This window comes from Cryptomeria japonica, chromosome 10 (genome assembly GCF_030272615.1).
Source record: "Cryptomeria japonica chromosome 10, Sugi_1.0, whole genome shotgun sequence".
NCBI classification, from domain to species: Eukaryota; Viridiplantae; Streptophyta; class Pinopsida; order Cupressales; family Cupressaceae; genus Cryptomeria; species Cryptomeria japonica.
This window is the reverse complement of record NC_081414.1, coordinates 709,746,845-709,760,452: the sequence shown is the minus strand read 5'-3', so window position 1 is coordinate 709,760,452 and position 13,608 is coordinate 709,746,845. Positions and strand designations below refer to the sequence as shown.

Genomic DNA, 13,608 nt, shown 5'->3' with positions numbered 1-13,608 from the left:
TTGTGGTCTTGGAGTTGTCAAGGTATTGTCCCCAAATATCCTATTTGATGTGCAATTATTTTCATGTTTAAAGATTTTTAGCTTCTATCTAATGTGAAATAGTGCACTTAAAACGCTCACAAACTTTTATGCTACCTACATAGTATAGCACAATGCTATGGCCTAGTATTTATGATAAATTTTGATAGCTCTAAATACCTATTCATTCTGACAAAGGTTGAATCATGAAGAAACGTTCCCAAAAATCATACATATCAATCATCTCCATGTTCAACTCATGCACTCGGTCTCCACCAAATCAGCCACCACAAGACTCTATGCACAAATTCATATTCATCAAGTATGAGCTTCAAGAAAACAATAGCATGGCTGTCATAATGGGAAAATCAAAATCATGTCACTTCAAAATCCAAGCAACATGCAATTACATTTCCTTTTAATTATATTACAAAAGACGCATGTTAAAGTTTACATGTACCAATCATCTATTAATTTTACTCCTTAATGGCAAGAACACCTTCGCTTTAGGAAAAGAAAACCTGCATAGCAAAGCCTGCAGAATTTGCATGAAAAAATATCATGGATACTAGTCATGTACACTTCTTGGTACTCTTTAACGTAAGTGCTTCTATATTTTATAAACTTCCCTCATTTAAAACACAAAAATGTGACGAGACTGTCATCTTGGTTCAAGGCACCCAAAGTAATGCTCCAAAGTATCAGAATTGAACACATTAGAGGCAATATGCCCTGAGAGAGCAGATGTGATATGAAGTTGGTATGGTATATATCTCTGCAATCAAGGAAACTAAAGTTGAAGGGCAAGAAATACAAACCTATGAGCAGATTCTCAGAGCAAAATATATTGAGCAGAATCTCAGAACAAAAATATATAATTTTAATTGTCTAAACATACCGCTAATTGAGATATTATCTCAGCATTTGTGTCAATATGCCAATCAGGTTCAAGTTGTCGCACAAAAGATGATCTTCCAGCCTCTGTGCTGCAGAAAAGAACCTATACTGAAAGACTGTTAGAAATAGAAGCACCTCCAAAGAAAATAATACAGATGAATGGAAAAGAACTTTATAAAATAAAATTTGTTTGATGACAGGGCTTCTAAATCAGAAATAAATCCTTACTATGATAATATTACCATTCAATCTACTTAATCATACAGCCTGAAGCTAGCCAACACCCACACAACAGCTAAAATATATAAATCTGTGCTGTATTAGATATTCAATAAAGTAACTATAGTGCAGGTAGCTTAAAATCTATTATCTGCATACAAAATTGGCACGCTCAGGTAGCTAAGAGAATTTTTTGGTTCCTAAAATTAATAAAGTACAACTTATACAATGATTAACTACTATGGGTTAAATTAACAAAAGGAGAGAACAATGAGTTAGCCTAGTGGTGGAGAACTTGTGTTCTTGAAAGAGAGGTCACAAGTTAAAATCCCATTGAAAGCCACCATGATTAGTTATTAACAACATTTTCCTTGTATATACTGGTACTAACAAAGCAAGGGATCCCACTTAACACACAAGCACCTTTAAGCATTTGTTAGTAGGGGGAACGGTAAATGTAATTCACCATTTCTGGATTTTCACCCTTCAGTGGGTTCTCCCATTGCAAAGCTTTTGGAGTATGTAATGGCTTTCTTTTAAAACATCCTTGTCTCGCAATTCTTATTAACGTAGGATTAAACCAATTATGATCCATTCATGTATTTGTGTTTGATTACTAATGGAAGTCACCTTGGAATGACTTGGAACACATAGGTCAAATTGTCCATCAAAAGAATTTGAAGAATTAACGTATATTAATCATGAAAGTCATTGAAGCAATTGTTTATCAAAATTTGACAATCATACAAACAATTAAAAAGGGGAATGATTGAATTTGGGATACTCATGGAAGCTTTTTATGGGGCCTTGTTTCCTACACATTTTAGTCTTTGCATGCAATTGAAGTCAATTGAGGTGGCAACTATATAAATTTATAAAGTCCTGCATATATGGTAATAGAATGAGGGGAGGACATTTCTACTCTACTCCAGCTTGTCTACAATTCCAGGTGAGAGTAAAACCTGCAATATAATCAAATACCTCTATATGGACATAGGATTCTTGGTCCTATTTTGGAAAAGCCAATATTGATCCACTAGGAAACATTTTCTAATAAAGACTAAGTTGTATTATTAACAAGGATATAATTTTTATTAAGCACCAAACACTAGTGCAGACAACATCCAAATGCCAAGTCAAAGAAGCTATAATTTAGTTATTAGAATGATGGGTCCAGCATTTCAAAAAAAAACTAGCAATACAAAACACAAGTTGAAGCCATTCTAGAGAACGCAATCAAAATTGGAGTGTAAACTAAAGAGCTTCAATTGATAAAACAAAAACATTCCCACCATAAGAAACCATACAAGTGAGGGGCAAGAGATAGCAAGCCATTTACCCTTACTAGACAAAGCGTGGACCAATCTTTCCGACCAATTAGAAAAATCAAATAAATGAAGAATGGAAAATAGAGTCTAATGACTTAGTATCAAAAACCTACGAGAATAACATTGGTGGTTGAAGGATGCAAACCTAAAACTCTTAGGCCAGAGGCATATGAGAAAGAAACCGAAGGCAACTTTGTATAGAACACTTAGGCAAGAGGAGCTGAGGATTCCTATGACGCCAAAAGTGTGAATCGTTACAGCATTTGAACCAAAACCCTTGATAAGTCAGTTTCAAGCATTGACGTTGCACCAAAACAAGATGGTGGCGACTAAGGGGTTGAGCTTAATCGGATAAAACATTGAGTTCTCATTGGGAGACCCAAGTTCAAATCCCAAAGAGACATCTAATATTGAATTCTAAGTTGTGACTCTTGGTCTTATTAACGTAATTTTGTGGTGTTTCTGTAATGGTCATTCAGTTAGGATCTTTCCCTTTCATAGTTAGTTTATTTTTAGTATGGTTCCATTCGTGTTGCTATTCTCGATCATTTCCATTATGGAAAGATCGTCTTGTAATTTTCTATATAAGGAGTATTCCTCTCCTTAATTAATTACAACATTTAATAGGTTCTTTTTTGGCATATGTTTTTAGTAAAAAAATTCGTAGGTTTTCTAATTTTTTTCCACAAAAACTCATGGAAGGCTTTTGCTTGATTTTTTCCAAAAAATCAGGGAGTTTTTATTTTTGTTTACTACTCGTGATGGCTGCGAGTAAAGTTTTTGAACAAATTGGGGAGTTTTGTACAATTTTCTCCACAAAAAATCATGGAGCGTTGAGCACGATTTTCTCTTCAAAAATTGTGGTTTCTTTGTTCATTTTTTGCACGACTTTTTCACACAAAAATCATAGGTTCTTTCTTTGTTGGAGGATTTTTTTATTTTTTCCACAAAAGATCATTAAGGGTGTTGTTGTTTTCTGGTTTTTTCCAAAGAAAATAACGTGGGTTTTTTGCACGAGTTTTGAGAAGCTAATCTCGGCATCTCTGAATAAAGGAAGGGATGGCTTTGTTAAACAACATCATGTTGGAAGAATTGTGGTAGAGGGATAATGTTAAACTTGGTCATATCTAGAAGTTTTGTAGAACCAAGGAGGGTCTCAATAGCAGGCTCATGTCGCAGAGTGTTCTAAGGAGAAGGGAGCAACCTTCTATGCATGCATGGCCAAATGACCTACAGATTTTTTGTAGGGTAGTTAGTACAATGACCATTAAGGGAGGGTATTAAAGTAATTTTGTTGTGTTTCTATAATGGTCATTCAGTTAGGATCTTTCCCTTTCATAGTTAGTTTCTTTTTAGTATGTTTCCTTTTATGTTTCCTTTAGTATGTTATCATTCATTCAGTTAGGATCTTTCCCTTGCATAATGATTGTGCTATGGGTCCATTTCGTAAAAGTGAAGTAAGGAAAAGATTGGCATTTCTCATCTTTGATTTATGATAACTTATGTTGGCTGCCTTCCCTGATTGATTCTTATATTATGCAATCTTCATGAGACTTGGTTACCACAATTTTACATTAAGAATTAAGAGGAAGTTCCATATGGAAGTTTTTGAGAAAAAAATATGAAGCTAGATGTGTAGCTCATAGTTAGAAGGAAACGTTTGCTCTTGCTGCTAGATATACTAATATTAGAACTATTATAGCTAATGTTGCGGGCTGGAAGTTGGATATAAAGATTGTTTCTTAATGTTGTCTATATTGAATAACTAGAAGGTTATGAGAATCAAAATAGAGAATCTCATTAAAGAAAAGCTCTTTAAGGCCTCAAGCAAGCTTCTTGAGCTTGGTATGAGAAGCTTGACAAGTATTTGATTAGTTTAGGATCTTGCAAGAATGATGTTGATTCTAACCTTTACTTTAAAAGTATTCAATGGTGAACTGCTAATTTTGTTTCTTATATATATGTGGATGATTTATTTCTAACTGTTGGAAATAGTCTCGTCATTGGATGTAAGAAAGAATTAGCCACTGAATTTGGAATGAAGGATCTAGGCCTAATGCAATACCGTCTAGGACTAGAAGTATGGCAAAGATCTTATCCTTAGTCAAGAAAAATATGCCATTGATATGATGGATTGTAAACCTATGTCTACTCCTATAGAAATTGAGTTTATCTGCAGCTAACTCTGATTTTGCAAATCCATCAAAGTACAGGTAGTTGATTGGATCCTCAATGCATCTAGTTAACACTAGACATAATATTTGTTATGCAGTGAGTGCCTTTCAGGCAGTTCATGAACAAACCTAAGCATGTTCATCTTGTTGCAACCAAGGATATCCTGAGATAATTGCGAGAAACAGTTGGTTACGGGCTGAAGTATCCAATCAACAATGTCATCACCCTAGAAGGCTACTCAGATTTTGATTGGGCAGGAAGTGTTAGAACACTTCAAGAATTTGCTTCAACTTGAGTTTTGCTCTAATCTCTTGGGTCAACAGGAATCACTCCTGAGTTGCATTGAGCATTGCTGAAGCTGAGTACATTATGAAGCAGTGTGGCTTCACAAAGCTTCTTGCTAGGTTGTTTGGGCAACCTTGGGAACCCTCAGTCATTAATTATAACAATCAGAATTGTATTGAGATGTTTGTTAATCCCGTGTTTCATGACAGGCCAAAACATGTGAAAACTCATTATCACTATGTTCATGATATGGTACAGAAAGGTGCCATTCAGCTGAATATGTCAACACCGATTAGCAGATTGTAGTTGTTCTCACCAAGCCTTGTGTTCGAGTGAAGTTTGTGTGCTTCAGAAGGAGACTTGGAAATTGTGGAGAACACAGCCTTGGCTGAGAGGGAGTCTCAGTCCTAGTGATGCATTAAGTTGCATCTTCCACCCTCTGCGGGCAATGCAAGGTGGAGTCACCCTCTGCCACGGTGAGATTGGATCCTTCTCTGGGAGAAGGTTGAGGTGAAAGACCTCCTCCACCCTCGACGGGCAATGCAAGGTGGAGTCACCCTCTGCGGGCAATGCAAGGTGACATTAGATCCTTCTTTGGGAGAAGGTTGAGGTGAAAGACCTCCTCCACCCTCTGCGGGCAATGCAAGGTGGCAGCAGTAGAGAAGTTTTGAGGTGTCAGACATCTTCTCACCCTCTGCGGGTAATGCAAGATGGATATCATGAAAGAAGTTTATGATGTGTATTTATATATTTGTGTATATTCATTTCTTGCAGGTGTGCATAATAAAGTTTTTGGATCCATCCCTTGTGAGCAATGCAAGATGGATATCATGGAAAGGTCCATGATGATTTGTTATTTGGCTAGAATCCTCCCTAGCTAAGAGGGAGTGTTGAAATAATAGCTAGTTTGGATCAAATATAAGTATTACTTATATTGGGCTGGACCCAAACGCGTTATGTAACTTGTAACCATTAAGGATGTTGATGTGTGTATGTAACTTGCAAATATGAAAATTGGGCGTGACCCATAATGTAACTTGTGGGTGACTAAGTAGCCTATCGGCCTTGGTCACATTAAATGTGCAAAATTAAATGTAACTTGTGGATAGGGTTAACCCTATATTGAACATTGTAACTTGTAAATGCAATGGGGCTGACCCTATATTGGGCGCCAAGTTTAGGTCATCATATTATTATTAATTGATTATCCTTGTGAACCAACCTAGGATGAATTAGGTGGCTAAGATCACATATATATACAAGGTTCATTCATTCATCATTACACACAATGGAAGACATCAAATTACATCCTTGATCTATAGCGAAATTATCCAGTCAGCAAATATAACTACAAGGACAGCAAATTGCATCATAAAGATCAGCGAGCATATCCCTATGGCAGCGAATTCGTCTCCAAGAACAGCGAACTAATTCTGGAGCAGCGATTATCATCCATGATCAGCGAATGGTCCTATGATCAGTAGCAGCAAATCATCTTCAGTCAAGTATATTGCAGATAAGTTCATCATACTGTTGTGTATATGCTAATGTTCATATTGCTTCAAGTTTTGAAGTAAACTTGTAAAGTCACATATTGATTATTGCCTAATATAAACTGAGATTAATTGTTGGGTTTTTCACCTCCAAGAGGGAGGTTTTCCCAGGGTACTCTTGTGTTCTGTGTGTTCATTGTGTTATTTCTGATTATTGCTATCAATCTGATCTAAAATTAACAATTCCCCCATTAAGTCCCAATATTGAAAGGCAAAAAGGCGCCTAAATTCACAATGTGTACACACACACACATATGTAGATCTGTGTGTATTCATGTAAAAGTTATTGCAATTTCCAATTTAATAAGCAAGTTATATGCTAGATAGTGTATTTCTGATTTTGGTATTATTATTATGACAATAATATTATTGTTTTCTTTTCTGCAGGTCTGAAGGATGAACATGTATCGATTTCAATGTCATTCCTTTTCTTTTGAATGTTGTATATATAGTAAAGCAATCACGATCAAGTGGCACCTTGATCGGACATGTCTTTTAGACATGTCCGACCAAGATGTCACTTGGTCGTGACTGTCTACTAATTCATTCAGTGTTTATGATAACTTAATCGGTGCCATTACTAAATGATAACAGATCGATAAACACACCTGATAATGAATCGGTGTCAAGGCAAATGTTAACTGATCGATATAACCACACCCGAATGAATCGGTGTCAAGGCAAATGTTAACCGATCGATATAACCACACCCGAATGAATCGGTGCCAAAGCAAATGTTAACAGATTGATAACTAATAGCATTATATATGTGCTACCGGGTTAATACCCTGATAGCATATTAATGCCGATCCATTTATGGATCGACATTAATGTGCTATCGGGTTACTAGCCCAATAGCATTAGATCGACGCTTAACTTTGTTAAGCAAGTCGTCGATCTAACCCATCTTTATCAATGTCAATATTATAATCAGACAAACATATTCAGTTCGGAAAGCATAATCAAAACAGAAGAAGAGAGATTGATAGGTTAGGAGAGACATATCTTGCATAAGCTACTAATGCATTAACACTCCCTCTTAGCTTTGGAAGATAGATAAAGTAACCTGCATCACATTTCTTTTTCCATAATGTCAGTCTCTAAGAATATATATCATCTATACATATGATATGAAGTATCATCAAAACATAATATACAAATATAAAACATCACTCTAAGCATGTGACATAGAGTATCACCTAATCATGTGATATAGAAGATTTATCATTTCATTATGACAAGATATCACCTAAACACGTGATATCAATATTGCCTAAACATGCAATACAAAGGATAAACATATGAGGATGGTTAGATTCTCATCTTATCCAGGTTGTGATATGTGCACAAACATTTTATACAAATATTTTATCACAACACCATCATGGCACATCCATGACAAACCAGAAATCCAATCATGATAACTGGTTTAGAGAATCATAAGATCGTCACCTTACGATGTCTACATACAAGTGTTCATAATCTGAGAGATCGTCACCTCTTAGATATGAACACAGGGGGTGAAACCCAGAATGTCCCAACATGACAAAAGAAGTTTACACATTAAACATCTTATTTACAAAGCAGATTACCTTTCTATCATACCTAAACCTTTTCTGAAGTTATCAACCTTCACTCTGGAAAGTGGTTTGGTCAGAATATCTGAAATCTGATCTCCTGTGCTAACATATTCCAATTTGATCACATTTTTGTCTACCATGTCTCGCACATAATGGTATGGAATCTCAATATGCTTGGATCTGTCATGAAATACTGGATTTATAGAAAGCTTTATGCAGCTCTGGTTGTCACAATGGATGACAGTGGGTTTCATAGGTTCACCAAGTAGTCCCACAAGCAACTTCCTAAGCCATACTTCTTCTCAAGCAGCCATGGAAGCTGAAATGTACTCAGCCTCGGTGGAACTCTGAGCTACAGAAGACTGTTTTCTGTTGATCCAAGATATCATGGCTGATCCTAAACTGAAGCAACATCCTGAAGTGCTTTTCCTGTCAGTCACACTCCCAGCCCAATCTGAATCTGTAAATCCGTGTAGGTCTAGATTGACTTTCTCATATTTGAGACCAAGGTTTAGAGTACCTTGTAAGTATCGCATAATGTGTTTCACTGCAATCAAGTGAATTTCCTTAGGCTCACACATAAACTAACTTGAGGCATTGACAGCATAACAGATATCTGGCCTTGTATTCACCAGATACATCAGGGACCCAATCATCTGTCTGTAGAGTGTAGGATCAGTGGATTGTGACTCTACTGTTGCTTCCCTAAGTTTATGTAAATTTGTTTCCATGGGAGATGTCATAGGTCTGTAGTTATGCATTTCGAATCTCTTCAAAATGTCCTAGGTATACTTTCCTTGGTTTAGTATAATATTGTCAAAATTCTGCCATACTTCCAATCCTAGGAAGTAATGAAGGAGTCCTAAGTCCTTCATATCAAATTCTTTGGATAGATCATTCTTGCATTGATCTATAAGATAATCATTTCCTGTGATTAATAAGTCATCAACATATAAAATCAACATTAGCATATCACCTTTATTTCTTTTGTAGTAGAGATTAAAAATACATCATTTTTATAGAAGCCTAGTCCTGAGAGATAGTTGTCAATTCTTTCATACCAAGCCCTGGGGGCCTATTTAAGCCCATAGAGAGCTTTCTTGAGCTTGCACACATGAGACTCTGCATCATAATTTTCAAATCCTTCAGGTTGCTCTAGGTAGACTTCTTCTGAGATCTCACCATTTAGAAATGTTGTCTTAACATCCATTTGGTGTACCTTCCATCCTTTTGTTGCTGCAATGGCTAATACAGCTCTCACTGATGTATACCTGGCAACAGGTGCAAAGGTTTCTTCATAGTCTATTCCCTCCCTTTGTGAGAAGCCTCTGGCTACAAATCTGGCCTTGTGTTTCTCAATACTGTCGTCTGTAGCATGTTTGATTTTGAATAACCATTTAGATGAAACCACAGATTTCTTGGTTGGCCTAGGAACAATCTCCCAAACATCATTTTTCCTAATGGATTGATACTCTTCAGACATGGCATCCTTCCATACTTGATGTTTAAGTACATCTGATACATTGTTTGGTTCAGTTTTAGAAAGATTATTCATAAGAGCAACATAGCTAGTGAATTTATTAGGTTTTTTGCTTTCCCTGAAGGTTCCTGAAGGAGTAGCAAACTTCTAAGCTTCTGCTATAGTCTTGGTGGCCCATAGAGGTCTTTTCTTGAGGTTTTCTTTAGGTGGGTTTGAAGTTTCACTTATGATTTCCTCAAGATTCTCCCTCTGAAGCTCAGGAGTGGGGTCTTCTTCTATGTTAGGAGTGGGGATATAAATTTCAGGCTCTATTGTACTTAGGGCTCTTTTGAAGGCTAAGTCTTCTTCAAATATTACATCCCTACTAAGTTCAATATTTTTCTGACCATGTATATATATTCTATAGGCCTTGGATGTTTCACTATATCCTATAAGTATTCCCCTTTTTCCAGAGGGTTCTAGTTTTAGTCTTTTCTCTTTAGGTATATGTATATAGACAGGACACCCAAATATCCTAAGGTGGCTAATATCTGGTTTTAGTTTGGTAAATACTTCCTCAGGAGTTTTATCTTCAAGATGAGAATGAGGACATCTGTTTTGTATATACACAACAGTGTTAGTTGCTTCTGCCCAAAGATTTATATTTAGATTCTGATCAAGAATCATGGCTTTGGCAGCGTCTATAATTGTCCTATTTTTCCTCTCAGCTACCCCATTTTGTTGAGGATTATAAGGTAATGTTAACTCCCTCTTAATCCCTGAGTTTTTACAAAAATCTCTAAATAATTCTGATGTGTATTCCCCCCCATTATCAGTCCTTAGGGTTTTGATTTTGTTACCTGTGTAGTTCTTTGTCAGTGATTTAAACTCTTTAAACCTACTAAGGATCTCTTCTGATTCTTTACACTTCAGAAAGTAGATCCAAGTTTTCCTAGAGTAGTCATCAACAAAAATTACATAATACAAACATCCTCCTAGAGAGGGAGCGGACATGGGTCCACATACATCAGAATGAACTAACTCTAATACTTTGCTTGTTTTCCTAGTACTATTATGGAAGGCACCCTTGATATTTTTACCTAGGGCACATCCCTTGCATGCCTCTAAATGATATTGCTGCAACTTAGGTAAACCTGTGACAAGGTTTCCCATAGATGACAAAGCTCTATAATTCAGGTGGCCTAGTCTTCTATGCCAGACCTCATTTGCATTTGTTGCTTCGTGAATCAGGGCTATGTTGGGCTCTGTGCACAACTCATACAAATAGCCTCGTCTTTGACCAATGACTTTAGCTTTCTTGATGGAAGAATTTTTCGGCCAAGCCAACACCTTGTTCTCCATGAAGGTCACTTTGTATTCGTTATCTTCTAGGGCTGATATGGAGACTAGATTTCTCTTGATGTCGGGGACATACAGTACTCCTTCGAGTTGCAATGATATACCTGTCTTCAGTTTGATGGTGCAGGAACCAATTCCTCTAACTGGATGTGAGGAATCATCTCCGATGGTTACTTCCTCTTCATTATCCTTTGTCATGGAGTCTAGCACTTCTCTAAACCCTGTAAAGTGCCTGGATGAACCACTGTCGATCACCCAGGAGTTAGACTTATTTGATGTATGGCTTGTAAGTGCTGAGTCAAGGACATAGTTTTGGGAGTTATCTTCTCTTTTAGATTTTCCTGCTCTGGCAAATGTGGCTTGTTTGGCTCTCTCTGGACATTTTGCAACAAAGTGCCCGAACTTATCGCACCTATAGCATTGAATATGTGATAGGTCTCTCTTTGAAGTGTTCTTGCCTTGATGACTCTTCCTTTTCCTAAACTGCTTCTTCTTGGTTGTCTTATTTGTGTTAGTATTTAGGACTTGAAGGTCTTCATCTATGTTCGTTTGTTTTACTCCCATCTTGTTCAATCTTGATTCTTCTTGGAGACAATTGTCCCTTAATCTTTCAAACTTAGGATATTTGGACCTTGCACTGATGCCTTAGACGAATGTACTCCATCCACTAGGCAACCCATCTAGAGCAATGAGTGTTAACTCTTTGCTTTTGATCTCGTAATCCATAGTTGCTAGTTCATCTCTTAGAGTTGATATCCGCATAAAGTAGGTGTTGATTGTTTCCCCCTTGTTCATGGTGATATGATTTATTTCTTGTTTTAATGCCAGAGTTCGACTTGCATTCGATATCTCAATTGTGCTTTCAAGTGCTTTAAACATTTTATAGGTTGTTTGATGTTTTCTTATGATGGGCATTATGTTGTTTCTCACCCCATCAACTATTATTTTTATGGCTTTTTCATTTCCTTCAATCCATGTGGTTTTGTCAGGTTCATTTTCAGGTTGATCATTTTTAGTTTGAACAAATGAATCTATTTTGTTCTCTTTTAAGATCATCTGGATTCTGAACTTCCAGGCTGAAAAATCATCGCCACCTCCGAGTCTGTCTTCGAATCTGATAGCGCTGACCATTGGAGAAATGTGATGTAGTATATAACCTTGTTCTTAAATTATTCACAAAATTGAATAGCCTCAAGTTCGATCAACTTGGCTCTGATACCATGTAAAAGTTATTGCAATTTCCAATTTAATAAGCAAGTTATATGCTAGATAGTGTATTTCTGATTTTGGTATTATTATTATGACAATAATATTATCGTTTTTCTTTTCTGAAGGTCTGAAGGATGAACATGTATCGATTTCAATGTCATTCCTTTTCTTTTGAATGTTGTATATATATTAAAGCAATCACGATTTATGGCACCTTGATCGGACATGTCTTTTAGACATGTCCGACCAAGATGTCACTTGGTCGTGACTGTCTACTAATTCGTTCAATGTTTATGATAACTTAATCGGTGCCATTACTAAATGATAACAAATAGATAAACACACCTGATAATGAATCGGTGTCAAGGCAAATGTTAACTGATCGATATAACCACACCCGAATGAATCGGTGCCAAGGCAAATGTTAACCGATCAATATAACCACACCCGAATGAATCGGTGTCAAAGCAAATGTTAACAGATCGATAACTAATAGCATTATATATGTGCTACTGAGTTAATACCCTGATAGCATATTAATGCCGGTCCATTTAAGGATCGACATTAATGTGCTATCGGGTTACTAGCCCAATAGCATTAGATCGACACTTAACTTTGTTAAGCAAGTCGTCGATCTAACCCATCTTTATCAATGTCAATATTATAATCAGATAAACATATTCAGTTCGGAAAGCATAATCAAAACAGAACAAGAGAGATTGATAGGTTAGGAGAGACGTATCTTGCATAAGCTACTAATACATTAACAATTCATACATAATAAACACACATAAATGTGCACACAAACACACACACACACACACACATATATATCAGTAGATCTATGTGTACACACACATATTTGTATAGATGTACATATGTGTGTGTGTGTACACATGCACACACACACATATACATTGCCATCCACTCACTATCCCCCAAAAATTATCCATGAACTACCATCCCCAAAATGCATCCCCCCATCCCTGTCCTCAAAGTGCCATGGAACATACTTTTTCAGGGATTCTCAACCTCACTGTCAACCACACTTCAACACTTAAAACAATATTCCTCAATATACTTTGTCTCCAAGGGTTCCAATCATCCTCTACTTTTACTTCCTGCAAATGTCATCCTCAACTTCTATGCCTTTTAAGTTACCACATTGTTTTTAAGTTCTTATCCCAATCAACAACTTTATTTACCCATATGAACTTCCTCTACTTGTTCCTTACATCTTCTTCTTGGATTTTTCTTTGTATTCTTCTGGTCTAATTTTGGATTTCAACAAATAAACCATGTATACTGCTACTATTAGACTGACCACAACAAGACACCAGATGTTCATGGAAACCATTAAATTATCAATTCTCGTCTAGGAAAGCAATCCTACATGCAAGAAGCTTTCAGTATAATACATTCAAACTACAACCGATCTAGACCAACCAGTTAGAGAGGGTCCAGTTCCCACCAATTTTGTATAAGGCCCAGTTATTGTACTAGAAAACTCCCTAGATTATTATCAC

At 36.5% G+C, this 13,608-nt stretch overlaps 1 protein-coding gene across 2 annotated transcripts in view; it reads right to left on the bottom strand.

The window, feature by feature from the left end:
• Positions 1-310: 310 nt before the first annotated feature.
• Positions 311-13,608, bottom strand: part of LOC131029308 (peroxisome biogenesis protein 22) — a 93,086-nt gene continuing 79,788 nt past the window's right edge. Inside the window, exons 7-8 of one of the 2 annotated variants that reach the window (XM_057959744.2) lie at positions 917-1,018; positions 311-793 (exon numbers count right to left, since the gene is read on the bottom strand). In XM_057959744.2, coding sequence (XP_057815727.1) covers positions 680-793; positions 917-1,018 — 216 coding nt within the window. In that variant the 3' untranslated portion in view covers positions 311-679. Of the gene's footprint in view, positions 794-916; positions 1,024-13,608 lie in introns of both variants that reach the window. The other variant, XM_057959745.2, reaches the window with a different exon arrangement.